This window comes from Thalassophryne amazonica, chromosome 6 (genome assembly GCF_902500255.1).
Source record: "Thalassophryne amazonica chromosome 6, fThaAma1.1, whole genome shotgun sequence".
NCBI lineage: Eukaryota > Metazoa > Chordata > Actinopteri > Batrachoidiformes > Batrachoididae > Thalassophryne > Thalassophryne amazonica.
Genome location: NC_047108.1, coordinates 97,804,698 through 97,826,848, shown reverse-complemented (window position 1 = coordinate 97,826,848; position 22,151 = coordinate 97,804,698). Strand labels below are relative to the sequence as shown.

At 39.8% G+C, this 22,151-nt stretch overlaps 1 protein-coding gene across 1 annotated transcript; it reads right to left on the bottom strand.

The window, feature by feature from the left end:
* Positions 1-1,940: 1,940 nt before the first annotated feature.
* On the bottom strand, positions 1,941-21,839 carry LOC117511497 (immunoglobulin-like and fibronectin type III domain-containing protein 1; the record flags this gene model as incomplete). The annotated part of the gene is made up of 17 exons (XM_034171515.1): positions 1,941-2,104; positions 2,194-2,520; positions 2,609-2,905; positions 3,713-3,905; positions 5,084-5,169; positions 5,437-5,745; positions 5,822-5,950; positions 6,033-6,212; positions 9,328-9,624; positions 12,394-12,687; positions 12,964-13,105; positions 14,459-14,574; positions 18,230-18,337; positions 18,687-18,792; positions 18,989-19,095; positions 21,021-21,452; positions 21,566-21,839. Coding segments are annotated over 17 exons (3,402 nt in total), but the record flags the coding sequence as incomplete, so codon positions are not given.
* Positions 21,840-22,151: the final 312 nt, after the last annotated feature.

Sequence of the window (22,151 nt, the reverse complement as noted above, 5' to 3'; positions counted from 1 at the left end):
CACTCCTTTTTAGATGCAGACTAACAAGCAGATGTGATTTGATGCAGGTGTTAGTTTTGGGGATGAAAATTTACAGGGTGATTCCATAATTTATTCCTCAGAACTGAGTGAGTCCATATTTTTTCCTCTGCTTGGTCTAAAAAAGTAACTGTTACTGACTGCCACAATCTTTTTTCTTGATTTCTTATAGTGTTTCTTAAAGCCAGAAAGTTGCCATTTGAAATGACTTTAGTTTTGTGTCATGTCTGTGAGCTGTTTTTTTTTTCTACAAAATTAAACAACTGAATGAACATCCTCCGAGGCCAGTGATTCCATAATTTTTGCCAGGGGTTGTATGCCGGTATGTTAGCCATACGAAAGGGAAAATAAGTCTGGACTTAAAAGTCTCCACAGAATCGGACTGTTTTATTGTTTACTGTTCTCACTTATTTTTATAAAATATATGAGTAAACATATTAGTTTTATCAGAAATAAAGCTGTTTCGTAGCTTTTCTGCCATCTTTGTGCGAGCAGACAGCTGACATCACGCTGCCTTTCTTTAGTCGGTGTGTGCTTCCCAGCGTCCTTCGTTCAAGTAGGGGAAAGCCCCTACGTGATCTGACGTCACTATGAAATGCAGGTCATGGCATCTCATTACTTGAAATTCTTCCCTTCAGGGGCAGAAATTATTTTTTTGCAGACAGCTCAAATTTTGAACATATTGGTAATATCATATTATGCATCCCTTTTAAATGCTAAGTAATAAAATTATAGTGGTGACAAATAATTCTTTTTATGACATAAATCTTAAAAAAAAAAAAACCCCAGAGGTTGTACAGCTTTAAGTTAAACTGACACATTGAAGTCATTTCGAAATAGAAGGGCCTTTTATTGTCATTCTACATACATACAACAAAATTTGTCCTCTGCATTTAACCCATTATAATTACAGTTTGACACAATCTAACCACTAGGAGCAGTGAACCTACTCACAAACCTTAGGTTATGTGATGGTAACTCATGAAATTCAGTCGAAATTTCATAAATTACAATAACACTGTGAAATAACCACATGCAATAATATGTCCACAAATCACGTGCAATGTTAATATGTCCACAAATCACGTGCAATGTTAATATGTCCACAAATCACGTGCAATAACAACTCGTTTACAAATCCCAGCACTAATGTCACCTTATCACATTTAAATTCCACTTCACATATTGTAAATAAGAGGCTCCTATCTTTTTCAATTCCAATCATGTTTATATATATATATATATATTTTTTTTTTTTTAATTTCTACTTCATTTTCTTATCTTATTGTATTGTGACAAGTATTATCATTGCTTATCCTTGCACACACTGTTTGATGCACATTTTCCTCTACTTGCACCCATCTTGTGTGTTTTTTAAGAGCTGACATAACATGTGAATTTCTCCAATGTGAGATCAATAAAGTCTTATCTTAAATTAACGAAACAAGGTACAATGACTAATTGACATATCCTTTTTCTATAGTGATGATATGTAGAAATTTGACCTAATAATAATAGCAACAATAATAATAACAGTGAATTCATTTCAGCCAGGAACACAATATTTTATTTGAAGTGTAGGTACACACACGTATTTATTTTCATTTCAAACACATACAGTAATAATTACTTTCTTAGGGTAATACATACACAACTTCCAAGTAGCACAGGCATCATTTGTAGGAGATATACTTGAAGTGACAGGCAGCTATATGATAATGTTTTGCACAATGATCTATTAAAATGGATAGCTATGGATCTGAGTATTGCTCAGAAGTCAACTTTTTATGATGTTACATTTTCATAATAATACAAAGCAAGTTATTTCTGTTGACGGGATATATTATTGAGTCTCTGCACTAAAATTGATCGCTCTCTTTTTAACCATCATTAAAGGAAAATCAACATCTGATTTGTCCTGTGGCAAGTAGAAAAAAAGTTGAAAAATTCAAATGTTAGACAGCACATACTGAAGAGGCATTAGAGGGTCACTCAGTCCAATGGAACATCCAATTTCCTGTCTGCCACATACCACCAACATGTGAATGCAGCATAAGGAATATATGTGACGCCCAGTTTCTTCACTCTGTGTGAAAATCAGACAGACTCTATTTGGTGATTCCCATTTTGTCTTTTCTTCACAGCTGTTAGCAATAAAATGCAGATGTCTCTCACCTGTCACACTGAGGACAGTGGAGCATTCAGCTCGTCCCAGCATATTCTCAGCCCTAACGACATACTCGCCCGTGTCTTTAGGGCGCATGCAGAGGACCAGCATGGAACAGACACCAGAGGTGTTGGAGATGTAATAGTTGGTGTTAGTGTTCAGACTGAGGTTGTTTCGGTACCATGTGATACGAGGCAGCGGGTTTCCCTTCACTGCGCAGCTCATGTAACATTCATAGCCTTTTGGCACAGTGTGAAGCTTCAAGGGTACAATGAAAGATGGAGCACATCTCAAATCGCAGAGCTTTCTGATGGGTAAACTCACCGCAACTCTTTCTGTGAGAGAAAAGAATAAATTTGGAGTAACTGATGAATGTCTATCCACTGTTCACATTAACACACAGCCTGTGACACACAAACATACCTTTCTTTTTCTCTGTACCCCATGTTGGTGACTCCAACGGTGCAGATATGCCCATGTCGTTTTTAGCGTAGACCCGGAAATGATACCAGTGGCCTTGTATGATGTTGCAGACTGTAAACTTGTTATTGAATAGTTTGTCAGCTACTGTGGTCCACGTGCTTTTGGTTGAATCCAGTGTGGACACACTGTAGTGGAGGCGGTTGTCATGTTTCTCATCAGGAGACGGCTCCCACTTCACACTCACTGTACCAGGCACATTTTCCTCCAGTTCCACTGGTCTAGGAGGCTTCGGGTCATCTGTAACCACAGTCGTTTTCACTGCCAGTCATACAATTACGCCAGATTCATCAATGTTTCATATGGGCTTGAATATAAGATAACTCTGATTATAAGATGACACCACCCACCCTCTTTTTCTTTTTATTCAAATCATGCTTTTTGTGGTATAAACAGTGCAAACTGGCACCTCAGAACATCATGTCCATCAGCTCACTACAGGCAGAACTTTCTGCACATGCTTTCTGAGCATGCAGGACTTTTCAGACGGTAAATCAACAAAAAATTCCCATGATGGGATGATGAATACAAGTGCAAATATTGTAAATAACAGTGATTTATTGTGTTATTTGTGACTATTATATGCTTGTTCTTGTGGTGATCTTGCTAAAGTTGGTAGATAAGTGACTGTGGTGTTAAAATGCAGAGAAGTAATATTTAACACCATGAGTCTAAACTGTTCTATGTCACAGCGTGATCGATATACGCTGTGACGCAGTGACATACACTGTGCCATTGTAATTAGCTGCTATGGGTGGTTGTTAATAAAAAGTAATCTAAGAGGTGGTGCACTCTTTTCAAGGATTTTATCTCACCACTTACATTAGTAATGTTTATTCATTAATTCATGCATTTTCTATATCTGTTTATTCCAATTAAGAGTCATGGGGTGACTGGAGCCTATCCCAGCAGTCATTGGGTGGACTGGACAGGCTGCCAGTCTGTCGCAGAGCCATTGAGTATTTGTGTAATTGTAAGATAATTCCATAGTTGTCAGATGTATTTCCTGGAAAAAGTCATATTTGGGCCAATACAGCAATTGATTACCTGTAACGCTGACCTCTGTACTGAATGTCTCCTGTCCCACCAGATTCTTCACCAAAATGGAGTAGATGCCTGAATCAGAATGCTCAGAGGAGGGGATCAGCAGCTGTGATGAGCCATCCGAGTTACTGACTGTTACCCGTTTTGTCACTGCTACATTGTCCTTTAACCATGATATCTCTGGACGTGGGGAAGCCTGATAAAATATGATTAGAATATGAATAATATCAAGAGCAGGTGCAACATAAATACATTGTTGTACATTAAAATGTCTTCCAGTATCCAGGAATGTGGTAGTGTTCTCACACTACCACACTTAAACACTTACAAATCAAATACTAATCAAATATTTCTTTTACAAAAATGAGCTATAAGAATCATCTCTAATAAACATTACCGTGAACCAACGCATTCTCTATTTGTGTCTTTAAATTTATTAAAATTCAGAGATTTGGTGGATTACATCACAATTCAAACTTTGTTTAAAGCAAAAAGCCAAGCCTTACTGAGACATGCCCAGAATCTGTTCAGACTGAGGGAAATCGGTTACATTTTAGGAGGTTGTGCAATGTTTTAAGAAACCACCAGTTAGAACAAATGTAAAGGGTTTTTGTGTGTCTGTGATAGGGATGAAGAAATGGAATGAACGTCCGACAGATTAGAATGTGTGGTACTTTACTATTTTTCAAGAGATTATTTAAGGTACAAGGTTGGGTAGGATTACTTTGAAAGAATACATGTGGATTACATGTATGTATGTACATAAATTTGGATTACTTGTAATCTGATTACTTTTGGATTACATTTCAAAGTAATCCTACCCAACCCTGTTAAAGTATTACAGTGAAGAAAATATGATTTGAATTATAGGTATTGTTTAATTTTGGACAAATATATGCATATACGAGTATATGTGTGTGTGTGTGGATATGTATGTATCATGCGTTTGTGTGAGTGCATGAATATGTGAATATGTGTCTGTGTAGTGATATGGGTTTATGAGTCTGTGAGTATGAGTGAATATGGGGTATAAGGGGTGGGCGTGATAAGCTCTGCTTCAACCCACTCCCTTTCGGACACATGGGGTTTGTTTTTTGGTTAATATTATTGTTATTTTGTTATAATGTTATATTGATTTGTTTGTTTATTGTTTTTGTTAAATTGTTATTAACATGTGTGCCGAATAAATAAATTCATTCATTCATTCTCGCCATTAATGCTGTCATACACAGAGCATCTTCAGCAGATCTTTTCAACCATGTCTACATGACTCATGATTGGCTTGTTAGCTATTTCTTGTAACCTGCAGTTGAACAGGTGAACTTAATGCAGTGGTTGGTGGGTGTATGTGACTGTAAAAGGCTTTCACCTCACCTCAAAACTCACTGTGATCCTTACTGAGTTTCCTGCTCTGACTACCATAAAACTCTTCATCTTGTGGTTTGTGAATCTTGGCCTCACTGTAATAACAAATAATACCATGAATATAGTGCAAGTGACACCTTGTGTAATTATAGAAATGTATCTTATGTTCCTACAAGTGGCAAAATATGTGTAATAAATATGATTATTAGTCTGTTTGCGGTCTAAGAAATGCAAAGGTCAAGGATTTTGTACCCTATAAAACAACTTAATGGAGCATTTTGAACTAGGAGATTTGCTCATATTTTAATAGATGCCAGTAACCAGTAACATATTGCTTCTTAAATTTCTACAAGTCAACATACCAGGTGAAGGCATTGCAATAACATAGCGTAAAAGTTCCTGGGGATCACCGTCTCCTCCGTCGTTAGTCGCTATAACCCTCACCAAGTAAGCATCCATCGGCTTAATGCCTTTGACAGTGAAGGAAGATGAGATGACGGGACTGTTGTTACATCTTGACCATTCGGTGCACTCGGCCGAACGAATCTCAACAAAATATCCTTTTGCTTCATCGTGTTGTCCTATTTTCTCCTCAGGTTTGGTCCAGGCTAAGGCCATGTGATTGTAAGATGTTTCTGTAACTTTTAGGCCTGTAACTTTACCAGGAGGTTCTAAAATAGACAATAAGTACAATATTTCATAACATTACCATTCATGTGGTATTAGCATGGCGAATGTATTGCTTACTCTTTGGATCACGTGCAAAAACAAACTCTGAGGGGTTGCTAAATTCACCAACTCCTGACAGGTTTATGGCAGTAACTCTGATTTCATATTCCATGCCCGCCACAACATCTTTCACTGCGTAGTTCTTCTCTGAAAAAAGTTTCAGACCCTCATAAATAATTAGTGTCACGCAAAACAGTCACGTCATAGCAAAGTAAACACCAACGCTGACCTTTTATTAGCTCATCCCAAGTGTTGACAACAGTCCAACGATTACTTCCCTTCTTGCGTTTCTCTAAAATATAACCAAGGATACGTGAACCTCCTGTGTTGTTTGGAGAAGTCCAAGAAAGATTGATGCAGCTGTCAAAGGCACTGACCACTTTTGGAGGTGCAGGGGGGCCGGGAAATGCTGCAACAACAGATTTAGCATTAACACATCACATGAAAGAAGATGTGGAAATTATTTAATCTACCTGTGTGTGCCACATTTGTTCCAAATCTGGTTGAAAATCAAATTCCTTGACCACTGCCAAAATCAGTTTTTAAATAGCAATTTTAAGGCCAGGTTTGATTAATATGCCAAAGTTTGGCAAAAATAGACAAAAGGACCTGAGAAAACTAGTCCAAGAAAGAGGCAGACATGATCTTGACCCCAGTGACCGATCTTTGGGAAATTTGACCTTGCTGGGTAATTGCAGAACCCACCTGCTTATGTGTGCCACATTTCATGGAATTCAGAGTGAAAAACCTAAATTTTGATCTTTGACCCCAATGAGCTTGACCCAACATTTGGCAAATATGACTTTGTCTGGGGAATTCCATAACCCACCAACATATTTGTGCTAGATTTGGTGGTTTGGTGTGGTTGAAGTGAAAATCTCACAGGGTTTTGACCTAAGTGATTGAATTTTGGCGTGTTTGATGTTGCCTGGCCAATTCCAGTACCAGCCTACATCTGTGTTCCAGGTTTGGTAGACATCTGAATGAAAAATCATTGACCTAAAATGATCTTGACTTTGTAAAAAAAAAAAAAAGACCTTTAAGGGACATTCTGGAGTTGACTGTCATCCATGTATCAACTTCAGTGGAAATTAACCAACCCACCTGGGAGGAGTAGGGAAACAGACAGCTAACAAAACTTTAGACCTTTGACACCAGTGACCTTGACTTTTGCCAAAAAAAAAAAAACCCTTAAGGGGAATTCTGGGCTCATCTTACGTGAACACAACAAAGTTGGTGGAATTTGCCCCAAACATCACAGAGGACTTGTGGAACAGGCAAACACACGTGCACAAATAAACAAATGTTTCTTGAATGCCTGATTCTCTTGTTCCTCTCTGTTTGAGATGCAACTCCATCCAGAGGGGTGGTGTGTTTTCTGCAAGCCTCCTGTATGGTGCACTGGCATGGACAAAATTTCCTGTACATTTGTTTTTATCAATTGTGTTGGTAGCATGGCCCAATCAGAGGTTCACCCCCTTGAGTCTGGTCTGCTTGAGGTTTCTTCCTCAAATCATCAGAGTGAGTTTTTTTTACTGCTGTCACCTGTGTGCTTCCTCTAGCAGTTGGTAAGGTTAGACCTTACTTGTGAGATGCACCTTGAGGCAACTTTGTTGTGATCTGGCGTTATACAAATGATAATAAATTGAAATTGAATTGAACTGCAGTATGATTTGTGCAAAAAGTCTATCTATAACACACTAATGGCACTGGGTGTATTGAGAAACAACAACTAAATCAAGGTGACACTAAAAATTAAGATTGCATCAGTTCCCCTTAACCATAACTATAAATAGAGATGTTATTTCAAACAGGTGATGTCAACGGGTGATTGCAATCATAATTTGGTGCAAAAGCAGTATCAAAACAAAAGCCTGAGTCTTTGAGGAGCAAAGCTGAATTTACATATTTCTCCCTCTACACTGCATTATATCATTAAATAATTTGGAGGAATTTCAATGCATAAAGGCCAAGAGCACAAGCCTAAACTGAACACCTGTGATCTTTGATCCCTCAGATGGTATTGCATCAAGAGCAGTCATTCATCAATAGCTGATAAAACCACATGGGCAAGGGATCCCTTTAGGGTACCTTTGTCCAATACTATAATCCGGAGTTACATTCACAAATGTGAGTTAAATCTTGACTGTGAAAAAAGAAGCCTTATATTAACCTTATCTGGAAGTTGTGGGTTGTGATCAGACAAATCAGTATTCCATATCTTTTTTGGAAGAAATGGATGCTGTGTGCTCTGGAACTAAGATTAAAAAAGGACCATCCAGACTTTTATTAGCAACAACTCAAAAAGTCAGGTACTGTCATGTATGGTTGTGTCAGTGCCCTTAGCAAAAGTAATTTACACTTCTGTGATGGCAGCATTAACACAGAAATGTGCATTGAGAATTTAGACGTCTTTCCCTCCATGCAATTTTTTTTTAACAAAACCATGCAAAATCACATTCTGCACATTTACAAAGACATGGCTGTATAAGAAGCAGGTACAGATACTGGACTGGCCTACTTGCAGTCCTGACCTGTCCCTGGTAGAGAATGTGTGGAGAATTTTGAAACGAAAAATGCAACTATGACCATTTCAATTTTCAATTTATTTTCCTTTATATAGTGCCAAATCACAACAGAGTTGCCTCAGGGTGCTTCACACAGGTAAGGTCTAACCTTACCAACTGCCAGAGCAACAGTGGTAAGGAAAAACTCCCTCTGAGGAAGAAACCTCAAGCAGACCAGACTCAAATGGGTGACCCTCTGCCTGGGCCATGCTACAAACATAAATTACAGAAATAATTCACAGAACAATTCATGGATGAATATACAAGAATTGCTGTTGGTGCACAGGACAGGAGGGTCGCCAACACAAACGCAACTCCCATCTCTGGATGGAGCTGCACCTTAAACAGAGAAAAAACAGAATCAGGCATCAGAAAGACAAAAAAATACTGTATAATTTGCCAAATATAACATAATCACATGTAATATAATCAATAATGACCCCGTACTGTTGCACACCTTAAGACATGCTTGCCAGAAGAATGGGACAAAATAACATCTGACATATTTCATGGATTGTATCCTCAATGCCAAAATGCCTTTTAAGTTTTTTGGAAAGTGTTGCAGACCTAAAATGCAGGAATGGATGATATTAACAAATTAAATGAAGTTTACCAGAAAACTAATGAAAATATCTTGTGTTCATACTGTCTGCAATGACATAAAAGTCAAAGTACATATAAGGATCACAACTTCTTTCCCGTTTGCATTTCCATACCATCCATCCCAGTGTTTTCCAATTTGGATTTGGAGCCCACTAAAAAATTATTGTAAATCATTTAAGCCTTGCCTACACTACTGAACGGAGTGCCACATGCATACATACATACACATTCACACACACTGAAAGCTCAGTAGATCTACAGTATTTGATGCTTCATTGCACCCTTGTGTTTGAAATGAAAACTTATTGGTTTGGAACAATCTTGTGACATTTTTCAGCCCATTATTTGACTCACTGAGTATGCCAGCTTGCATTTCGTCTGTCTTCATTGCTTCACTGGTGCCCTCTCCAGTCACTGCCCGGATGCGGTAGTAGTATTTGTGTCCTCGCTCGACATCTCTATCACAGTAGGTAGGCACACCTGGGATTTCGCCAAGTTTTTTCCACGTGCTTTGCCCAGTCTGCTGTCGCTCAAGTATGTACTTAATCACTGGGGAACCGTTGTCATCCTTTGGAGGCCGCCACTTAAATTCAATGCATGTAGTTGAGTTCTCAATTACCTCTACAGGACCCAGAGGTGGAGTGGGTTTGTCTGAAACATCACAAAAGAAGTCGAAGAAGTAAGTCATATACAGGCCCTGAAGTCCCACTGGTGCTGGTGTGAGTAGCTCAGCATTCCCTCTTCAGAGCACTCCTCTCATTGGCGGCACCAAGGGGGGCTTAAGCCCACCCAATAATGAGCCACGCCCCCACTCAGCCCCTCCAATAATTCTGCCAATAATGTGAATAGCGATTGTCATATATATGGATCTCAACTGCAGTTTTGCGCTGAGAATGTCTCAATATTGCGTAACTGAGCAAAGTGATGAAAGTGTGTGTTCGGTGATCCACCAATGCTGAATCACCCTTCACAAACAGAATTTTCAGTTTTGCAAATAAACATTTATTTGTAAAAACCCACACAGAAGTTACAAATCAGAAATTTGTGTTTGTGGATCACAAAGCACGTGTACAAATCAAAGGATATTTGTAAATAACCCTCTGTGCATTTGCAAGTATTAATGAGACAAATTTAACTCCATATTCTAAAAATGTAGGTTTCCTAAATATTTATTACGGCCACTCTTAAAACTTCACTTATCTTTATTTATACCTATGTGCAAGTTTACTGAACTTGCAGTCATTCTAAGTGATGTGTGTGTACATTGATACCGCATTTTAGAGGAGCATGGGTGACTAAAACATATACTTGGTATTTATAAAGCAATTTACTATATATTGTTCATTTCAACGACATTTTGTGGAGCCCCTCCAACGTTTACCCCAGCTCCCCTCCCCCAGCCCCCCCAACAAATATTTCCTGGCGCCGCCACTGACTCCCCTGCCTTCACTGCACATTCACTGCGCATGCATCATTTCGGAGCATCAGCACTGATTCACTGATTATCGCCTCGTTTCTGCTTAAAACTGCACTCCACTCATCATTTATCTGAGTGACAGATAGCTGAAGCTTTTGTACAACAATCATTTCCACATAAATTTAGCAATAATTCATAATAAAACACGGGGGAGTGATCAGAGAGCCACAGCATCACATCTGAGACTGACTCTCTGAGTCTGACTCTCTTCAAAACTTTCCAAAGTAAAACCTCCTAAATCATTCTAAAGTCACTTTTAAGCAGAACGAGGTGATAATCTGTTAATTGTTGCTGACGCTCCAACATGACGGGACAGATCACACTGCAACACCGGGTTCCTGCATGTACAGACGAGTATGGAGGAGTGCTCAGTCAAGGAGAGTGCTGAGCCCTGAACGCCGGTGCTTATCGCTGCATAAAGTTGTGGGAAACAGACTGTCCCCTGGTGGCCTACAGTAGAATGCAGGATTTACCTTCAGAAATGAAAATGACCAGCACTGCCATTATTTGGAGGAGCTATGACACTTGTTATGAAAACATTTTGATGAAGTGGTTTTAAGACCTACAGCAATGAAAACCAGATAAAACTACCAAAAACAAATGTCCATGCTTCGGTGGACAATGTACCATATTTCAGACACTGCTGGCCATACGATCCTAATTTTGGCGTGCAGTTGTTTGCAAGATAAAAGTTGTCACACAGTTGTGTTGACACAGTTTGTCAGAAACTGATGCATTGCCCCCCCCCCCCCCCAACCCCAGCTAAATTCACACACTACCCGCTAGAGGTGGGCGATACCAGGAATTTTGGTATTGATCCAATACCAAGTAAATACAGGCCCAGTATTGCCGATATCGATACACATACCGATACTTTTCATTTTTAAGCTTCATAGATCCAAAAGACCAAGGATAGAATTTCGCCAAACATTGTATGTGACAACAAAATACTTTATCACAATCAACATTTTTGTTTAAAAAAATATCACTCAACACAACTTAAAACAAAATCTCCTGAGGTAGAGGGCTGACAAACCACAATACAAGGGTGCACTGCTTTGTGTTGTGTGACACAGCGCAGCGCTGCTCTTACCGACAGAGAGTAGACTTTGATGACTCTGCGTGCGCAACAGTCAGTGCGTGCGGGAGAGAGTATCGATCTTTTTACACGAGGATCGTTCAATATCAATACCAGCGTTGGTATTGATATTATCGATATTAGGATTGATCCGCCCACCTCTACTACCCGCGCATAAGTTACCCTAACTTTCCCCCTGAGCACCTGACCCATTGCTGTGTCTTGTTAACAAATCAGCAATTCACTATAATTACTTAGACAGGAAGAAGGGCCTTTATCGTCACTGTACGTACAACAAAATTTGTCTTCTGCATTTAACTCGTACTAGACAGAGTTAGACTCAATCCAACCACTAGAAGCAGTGGGCAGTCGTAGTCCGGCACCTGAGGACCAACTCCAGATGTAGAGACGCTGCCTTGTTCAAAGGCAGAGAAAAGAGAAGATCCCAATGAGCGTTTTTATTTATTTATTTTTTTGATGGTGGAAGGAAACCAGAATGCACAAAGGAATTCCACGCAGACGTGGGAAGAACATGCAAACTCCACACAGAAAGGCACTGGGCATGTGTGGAATCAAACCCCAGACCTTCTTGCTGTGAGGCAAGAGGGTTAACCACTGATCAAAAATCTTAAAGAGCTGATAATACAGAACAAGGTGTGACTTACATTTTTTTGAACAGGTGTGACATATTCCAGTACGACTTGTACTTGGAGCAGTGAGCAGCCAGTGACTGGGAACAAGTTTGGGATTTTTATTTTTTTTTTTTGCAGGCACCATCTTGGTGAAATATGGTTGAAGCAATGTGAACCTATGTTGAACTGATGTTTTTTTAGATGGATTGTCATCACTGTCAGTTGTTACTCACCAAGCACAATTAGGTGTGAGATTGCCTCAATAAAGCCGTGTTCATTCCTCAGCTTGATCTTGATGTCTCCTGTGTCCTTCCTCTGACACCTGCTCGGGAGTAAGCTGCTGTGGCTCCCAGATGTCTCGATGTTTGTGTTGGTATCATCATGGAGCTCTTCTCCTTCTCTGTACCACTGAATCTTTATGGGTTCGTGGCCTAAAAAATGCAGTTTAAAGGCCGCATTCTGTTCCACCTTAAGTGTCAGAGGATGAGTGAATGCACTGAGGTCATCAGGCTCGAACCTCGGGGGATCTGAAAATGTGGCCATTTAAAGTAATTCTGATGCTTTTTTAGCACTTTAGTAGAATATAGAATATTACGGCCATAGATGTAAAGATCACAATTTTTATTTCATTTAATCCCACCGTCGCCACGTGCTTGCTCACAGGGGGTCGTTTTGACCATTGGGGTTTTTCCGTAATTATTGTATGGCTTTGCCTTACAATATAAAGCGCCTTGGGGCAACTGTTTGTTGTGATTTGGCGCTATATAAATAAAATTGATTTGATTTTGATTTGATTTGATCACCTTTGACATTGACCATTGCCTCTGTTTTGCATCCATCTGCCTCAAAGCGGTACTTCCCAGAATGCTCCTCGTTACACTTGCTTATGACTAATTTATGAACTGCACCATCCTTAGTGATAGTGAAACTGTCATCAGAGAAGACCTGTGAAGATGAAGGTAGACAATAAAGCAACACCAAAATTCAGTAAAACTCACCTAAACCATCATCATATAAACTGGATATTCACACTTACTGGACAAAAAGCAAAAGTCCCAATGATTTTGCTTGGTTTTCCATGTAATTGCTCACATTAGAAACAATGTAAGTAAAGATCGCAATGCATTTCCATTTAAAAAACAAAAAAAACAAAAAACCCTTGCATGCACTGGACAGAGGAGTCTGGACGTGCCCAGTAACAGAGGTAAGAAATGAAGCTCAGCACTGACACTCGTCAATTCGAGGAAATTGGGCACTGTATTTCCTTGATTAAAAGCCCGGGCATTTATTTTTTCAAACCGTGCTCAGACCCGGTGCCTAAACTAGGCAGGGCCTTTATTCAAGACCGGCGATTAACAAAATACTGCTTTCTGCCTGGACTGTAATATGGTATTAGATTTCACACATATCCTTGGGTGTGGCGAACCAAAGACAGCCACTTTAGATCAGAGCCCTCTGCATGCCTATGAACCCTCTCTGTAACCTGACGCGCACCGCAGGGGCTGTGATTGGTCACTTTTACATTTTCACTCCTTCCTGTCCTGCCATATTCTAAAAGTTTTTGCAGTACACCCACTGATTACATTTTGATCATGGATTAAATACGCAGAAAAGTTGGTAAATATGACCAACTTTTCAACAAGGAGTCAGAAAAAGAAGCTCATATGACTCGCAATTCATGGAGAGAAATTGCACGTACCATACCGTTAATTTGGAGGCTGATGATTGTATAAAGAAGCGGAGCTCAATGAGGACTGTTCCTGAGGTAAATTGCATTAAGAAACCCACCATTGCTACGGAGTACTTTAAAAGGTTCACATGTACGTTGACGTCATTGCATGGCCACAGAGTTATGGAGTTGTAGAAGCATAAATCAGGCTTTAGGATGTTAAGGTACCACTCCATAGCAGACTTAGAAAAAAGAGTGACTTGACTAAATATAATCCTTATAATGCCCGGCGCTTATTTACAAAGTCTTAACCCAGCCATTAAATGAGGCAGGTCCCTTTTCAAGGTCAGGCATTTAATCAAGGAAATACATAGGCCTTATTGGTGTTGGGGATTCCCCGTAGATTATTTTGCACCTCCTGACTGTAACTAATCTGTTACAAACATATAATGGATTTTGTCCGTTTTATACATAGAGCGGATTTCGATTATAACGGGCAAAATTTTCTGGTCCACCTGAATCCACTATATGTGAGTTTCACGGTATACAGACTAGCAATTCAGACCAAAACATACTGTGTTTAAATGTAACTGACGAATAAAAAGGAGAGTTTGATGTTGACGACTGACCTTTTTGCTGTATCTGAACCAGGCTCCCTCACAGTTGTTACTGCTGAGTTTACATGTTAACTCTGCCGTCTCACCGATGATGGCATCGACATCAGATAATCCATAGATGAAGCTATCTAACGCACACAGCAGTAAGTTATTTTCACATTTTGCAGCAAGGGTTGATTTTTTTTTTTTTTAAGCATATTTGTTAAATGGGCAATCCTATGGTAATGGAATTACAATGACAGCAAACTCTGGCCATATCTTTGTTTACTATAAAAAAATTGTTGTGACTGTAATTACATTTACAAGAGAGTTACCCAGGCTACACATCTCAATTTTTTTTTCTTTCAGCTGCCTCCAGTTGCTTGGGTCACCACAGTGGAGTTGGGAGAGATCCTCATTGGGATTTGGCAGAAATATTTGGCACCAAAATCTCTCTTGGCTCTGGTTGTACATGGAGGAATTTGTGTACAGCTCCTGGTGTTCCTACACAAGTGCTAGTCAGGACCTAGTCTGCTTAACCTCTGACAGAGTGGCAGAGGTTCAAAAATAGGCTCCAAATATCAAACATGGGCAGGTTAATAATGCATTACAATATAGATTAATATGGATTCATGTGGATCAGTTCTTAAAATCCCAGAACTGAACTTCACATCATTAGTTTACAAAAAAATAAATAAAATTTTTGGTGGTGGTGGTTCTGATTCATTGGAATTGTGCAAGCTGCTGAGTAGATTCTACTCATTCATGGAATGACAGTGTAATACTGTCATTCCATATATACGAGGCCTGTTAGAAAACTATCCGACCTTTTTATTTTTTTAACAAACTATATGGATTTGAATCATGTGCGCTTGCATCAGCCAAGCTTGAACCTTCGTGCGCATGCGTGAGTTTTTTCATGCCTGTCGGTTGCATCATTCACCTGTGGCCATGCTTTGAGTGAGCACTGGTCCACCCCCCTCGTCGGATTTTCATTGTCAGGGAAATGGCTGAGCGATTGGAGCAACGCTGAATCAAATTTTTCCAGAAACTGTGAGAGACAGCCAGGTGGAAACCATTCGGAAGATTCAGACGGCTTTCGGTGAAGATACTCTGGGCGTCACACAGATTAAGGAGCATTACAACCGGATTAAAGATGGCACACAGCGGCGGAGGGTGCGATGTTGTGCGCAACTGCGGCTCCGTCCCGACGTGCGAATTCCTCAGCACGTCTTTCATTACAAAATCTCCTGTAACAGTGGAATGTGCCGCAAAAGTGCTGATGTCCAACTCTTCTGCAATTTCTCTGGTAGTCAGACGACGTCCAGGATCAACACAGCGTTCACTTTGGAAATGATCTGGTCGTTTCAGCCTGTCGATGGCCGCTCGGAGCGCGGCGCGCCCTCTGCCGCTGTGGGCCATCTTTAATCCGGTTGTAATGCTCCTTAATCTGTGTGATGCCCAGAATATCCTCACCGAAAGCCGTCTGAATCTTCCGAATGGTTTCCACCTGGCTGTCTCTCACAGTTTCTGGAAAAATTTGATTCAGTGCTGCTCCAATCGCTCAGCCATTTCCCTGACGATGAAAATCCGACGAGGTGGCTGGACCAGTGCTCACTCAAAGCCTGCCCACAGACGAATGACGCAACCGACAGGCGTGAACAAACTCACACATGCGCACGAAGGTTCAAGCTTGGCTGATGCAAGCGCACATAATTCAAATCCATATAGTTTTTTAAAAAGATAAAAAGGTCGGATAGTTTTCTAACAGACCTCGTGTATACATATATATTTAAAGAAATTTAAACAACAGCTCCAGCAGGGGACCCCAAACATCCCTTTCCCAGGCCACATTAACCACCTCTGACTGGAGGATACCAAGACGTTCCCAGGCCAGTGTGGAGAAATATAATCTCACCACCTAGTCCTGGGTCTTCCCTGGGGTCTCCTCCCAGCTGGACGTACCTGGAACACCTCCCTAGGGAGACGCCCAAGGGGCATCCTTACCAGCTAGCTCCTTTCAACGCGAAGGAGCAGTGGCTCCACTTTGAACTCCTCATGGTTGACCGAGCTTCTCATCCTATATCTAAGGAAGACACCAGCCACCCTCCTGAGGAAAACCATTTTGCCAACTTGTACCTGTGATCTAGTTCTTTCGGTCATGACCCAACCCTCATGACCATAGGTGAAAGTAGAAATGAAGACTGACCAGTAGATCGAGAGCTTCACCTTTTGGCTTAGATCCCTTTTCATCACAACAGTACAGTCGAGCAAATACAACACCGTCTCAGCTGTGCTGATTGTCCAGCCAATCTTGTCCCTTCTCTCATGAATAAGATCCCAAGGTACTTGAACTCCTGCACTTTGTCATTGTCAACCCTATCTTTCATAATTACCAGTGAATTTTTGACAGATTGCCCAGGAATCTCCACAAACACTTTAACCTATATTAGTATTATTCAGATCACAGACATTTATACAACTTCTATGGACAGATGAACAGAGTGACATATATTCAGCTATTTTTTCAGTGAAAGATGATGGCAAAGAAATTATGGCAAACAGTAGGTTATCAAACCTAAAAACCTTCTCTTGTTTTATTTTCTCTTTCTTTTTTCTTTTTCCCTTCTTCTCTTTTTTCTCCATATTTTTTTTGTTCTCATATTTTCTTTTATTTGGCAGTGGGGATGGGGGGGGTTCATCACTGCATTCAGATTAGGTACAAGCAACAGCGACAAACTGACAAGCTGCCATTCATTTTCAATTAGAGTAGGCATTTTGCAGGGACAATAGACAAGTGATCGCTATGCCACCAGCTAGATAGGGCCAAAATACACAAGAACTCTATTTTATCGAAATGCGGAGTGACAACCACAGCTTCTGCCAATCCAAGTGAAGGTAGCATACACTGATTGCTTGCTTGTACAAAATAATCCAAGATGTCAGAATAAGCTCAGAAATAGCTGTATTCATGCATAAATATGATGTTTAGCATTTTTTTCCCTTATATTTTGTAAATGCTAGTGAAATAAAGACTTTTAGACTTTGTTGGAAAATTTCATGTGCTTTATAATTTTTCATTATTATCATGATGGAAGAATGTGGAGTTTTCTTTGAATTGATATCATGTATGCTGAATATATATATATATATATATATATATATAGTGCTAACTTTATATTTAAGTGTGACCATTTAATGCTGAGAGTTTTTCATGTGAAAAGACAAAAGACAGCTCTCCTCAGGGAATAAGATAAGAAAAGGCCACGCTCCCCCATTTGAGAAAAACATGTTTGTCTTGGCCAACCTTGAGGAGATAAGTCTGGTAGCTGTATTGGAGATGTGGGGAGGGTTATGACTGGCAAAACCCCCCCCCATGTGATCCAGGCTGAGGTTTTGCTTATGTGAGGCAGTGATGGCACTCCCGTGGTAATAAAGACTTCAAATTGAGGCAAGACGTCTGTCTTCTTCTGCAGTGAGTCAGGTGGTTATTATTATTATTATTTTTCTGATAGACTTCAAAATCTAAAAATGATGTTTCTGTAAGCAGATAATCCCTCTGAGGTGATTTACAAGACATGTTACGGAGACGTTACCATGCTAACTAGTGATAGAGGACAGATGGACTGAAATAAGTCAACTGAACTTTGGTTCTGTGAAGCAGTCAAGCACAAAGGACAAGCTCATATTAACAATGTCTGTCTGGGTTCTCTGTCTTTTATAATCTACTGGGCACAATAACACCAAGTAAGCATGAGCTGGCCTAGTCTGTGTTGTGGGTACTTCTATTCTTGTGTTACTTACCAATCACCAAATCTTCAGACAGAGGACTTTGTCTTTTGTGCGTAGAAGGTGTGGAAGACACATTGGCTTCTTCAATCTCACTTTGGCCCTGAGGGGCGGGGCTTTCACCTTATTGAAGTCATCGAGATTTAACGGGAAGAAGCACAAATATTTTAGAATTCTACACTATCTGTGTCTAATTAATATTTATTTACTAAGCAGAAAAATAAAGCTTGAAAGCTGATGTCAACATGATGCCAATGAGATGTTACTGCTAACAGATAGATGACCAGAATATGAATATTTATGGGTTGTTGATCAACTCAAAAACACATATTTTGGAATAATGTATGAGTACTGTAAATATCTTTATGAGCAAAATTCTAGACACATATCAGAGGTATTCCTGTATTTGCATAAAGTATAAACAGTTATTCTCTGTGGATTAAACTGCACGGCTATGTGTAATGCTCTGTACCGTGTGACACATCTTTTGGATGCTGATCTTGTTTTGAAGAGCCTGAATCGTTGGTCCAGTCTACAAAATCTTCCTCATTCTCATTACTGTCACTCTCATCTTTTATCTGTGGTAGAAACCATTTTCTGAATCAGTGATGTGCAGCTATCTGATTTATTAATTAAGAGTAAATTATACAGTACATATCCATTTAAAGCTATAAAGGATAGCATTATATGTCCACAGCTGTATCGTTTTCCAACTCACTGACCGGACTCATGATGTTTCCGTTGTTTTTTTGTTGTGCGTTTTGAACATTTTACAGACTCAGATAATTCTTCATTTCCATCAGAATCCATCAGCTGAGTTTGACTTATGGCAGATACAACGGTCTGGTTTAACTCAAAATTACTGCCTGTGGTGCTGGACTCTGCATCAACATACAACAGAAAGAATGTAAAAATACAGCAAATATGGAATAAGGTTAACTGACGTCAAACACACTTCCACGGGAGCCACTGTTGTCCATTACACTGAGACTTTATTACCCTGTGTGGGAATATTACATGTGTCTTATACAGTAGTTTGGTCAAAGGTAAAAGGTCAAGGAAATCATGGTCCAAAAAAAAAACGCATTTTTTTTTTTTTGTTCTGTATATCGGATACGCCTAGATCAGGTGTCTCCAACCCTGCTCCTGGAGAGCACCTGCCCTGGATGTTTTGAAACAGTCCCTGTTCCACTCCCAGGAAATTAACTCTATCAGGTGTGCTCAGTCAATTAAGAGCTGGAAAACACCAGTTTAAAAAAAAAAATCAGGTGTAATTGAGCAGGTGGAAAACATACAAGGCAGGAGCTCTGCCTGCCCCATTGACACCGGACTGAGACCTCTATAAGACCTACAAGATCATGACATTTCTTCATCTCTCACAAGTCTTGGCTGGTCTCCATGTTGATCTGTTATTTACATTTACACCAAGCTTGTGTTGCATCTAAATTGTGCGAGTGTAACACGATAATATCCACAATAATTGATGTAACCCCATGCAGAGTGAATTGAGAGTCTATTACGACCCAGAAGATCAAGTGGGTGAGTTATGAGACCCATGTATCTGGTTGCACAACTTGTGCAAGAGTTTTAAACAGTTCAATGAACTCACACACCTATTGCAGATGGATGGAGCGTGATGGAGAGCGCTGGTGACCAAAAGGAATCTTTTTTCCGTCTATGGAGACCCCATTGTGACCAGCCTGCAACCCCAGTGGGAGTCGGTGAGAGTGACCGTGAGCAGTGGCTGTTTTTCGATTGCAACCCGATCGTGAACAGGGTGTAAGAACAGGGTTGGAAATTCCTGGTCTAGAATTTCCTGGACGAGATGGATTGCATTATGTGCTGTCAGTTTCTGTTTAAGTTAAGTCAGTTTAAGTAAAATGTTTAATCAGACTCATGAATAAACTCAAAAATGATGTCCTGCCAGTTTTGTTTTAGTTTTTAAATTAAATGCTCATCAAAGTAATGTTTTAAGTTGAGTAAACTGAAACGTCCCTAGCTGTCAGTTACTGTTGAGTTTTTAAGTAAAATGTTTAATCAAACTTATGAATAAACTCAAAAAGTATGTCCTGCTGGTTTCTGTATAGTTTTTATGGTCAGTGTTCATCAAATAATGTTTTTAAGTTGAGTAAACTGAAACATTCTGTGCTGTCAGTTGCTGTTGAGTTTTTAAATTAAATGCTCATCAAAGTCATGTTTAAAATTAAGTGAAACATTCTGTGCTGTCAGTTGTTGTTTAGTTTTTAAATTAAATGCTCATCAAAGTCATGTTTAAAATTAAGTAAAGTGAAACATTCTGTGCTGTCAGTTGTTGTTTAGTTTAAGTAAAATATTTAATCAAACTAATAAATACGAGGTCTATTAGAAAAGTATCCGACCTTATTATTTTTTCAAAAACCATATGGATTTGAATCACGTGTGATTACATCAGACATGCTTGAACCCTCGTGGGCATGCGAGAGTTTTTTCACGCCTGTCGGTTACGTCATTCGCCTGTGGGCAGTCTTTGAGTGAGGAGTCGTCCACCCGCTCGTCGATTTTTTTCATTGTTTAGGAATGGCTCAGAGACTGTTGCTTTGTTTTGCAACACTAATTCTGTTTTGCCAGTTGGTGTTGAGGTTTTTTTTAACAGCATAGAATTGATTTTGAAGGCTCTTAATTCATTGAATACCATATCAACCAAGGTTTGGCTGTAAGTTTTATAATTTATATTCCTTTTTATGTAATTATCTGTGTTTCTTGTACAGATAAAGCAATTCATTGTCAAAATAATCGCAGATTAATCAACAGTCTGTTGCAGTTCTACCTGTTAGCTTGTCAGGATCCACCTGATCTGCTTTGGATTGTTTCTTCTTTTTGGGCTGATCTGATATCAGCTGATCTCCTGAGATGTTTAATTTTGATGCTGATGCTGTTGTGTTTTTGACTTTTGTTTCCTCATTGGGCCTTATGGACTCAGGCAGTTCATTGCTTCTTGCTGCTTTCTTTACCGCCCCGCTGTTTGTGCCTCGTCTGGTGATTACGTCGATTTCTTCATCTGTCCTACTCGTGCTACCCGGTTTTTCTTTTTTCTGTTGTGCTGCTTGTTTTGCTTTTATGGCTGCTAAAATATTCTCCATCTCCCGTTGATTTTTCATTTGCTGCTCTTTAGCCACTCTCTCCAGGTCAGCTCTCACACCAACAGCCAACGTCGTTTTGCGGATTTTCTTCTTTCCGGCAGACGAAGGGTCACTGCCAGCTGAGAAGACAAAGTGCAAAGCACAACGCGCATATCATGTCACATGACTGACGAAATTCTATCCAGTCTCAGCTGTTCATCTACTGAACCAGTGGGTTCCCACTAATGGTTACCGTCCACAAGTAGCCAGGCACTGCAGGACACGATTCCAGCCACAGCTGAATAGATTCCTCTGTCCAGCTGCTGGCAGTCTTTGATCAGCAGTCTGTGTATGAGCTTGTGTTCAGACACTGATATGGTGTATTTTTCTCCATCCTCCAGGAGTCTGCCTTTGGTTAGCCACGTGATCTTGGGTACGGGGTGAGTCAGTACACACTGAAAGAGGGCGTCCTCTCTCTCCTGAGCTTTAACCTCTTGAATTTTGATTATGAAGTCCACACTGGAAACTATGAAACCAAAACAGAAAGATTAGCAAAGTCAAAACAACTCTGAGTTAATCGAACACTTTCAAAGTGTCCATGTGGGTCTACACCCTACAGTGTTATTTCATTCAATCATTCATTTTCTGAAGCATATCTGAGTCATGGTGGCAACCTGGATAAGTGGATACATAACACCACGAATAGAGTAAATAATAATTAGTGATGAAGTTTCACATTGAAAGCATGAACGTCGCACATGTGCATCAGCATGCGCTGATATTCATGGGTAAGTACTGAACACAGTAGCAGATGCTAATTTAGCTAACTAACTGTTACG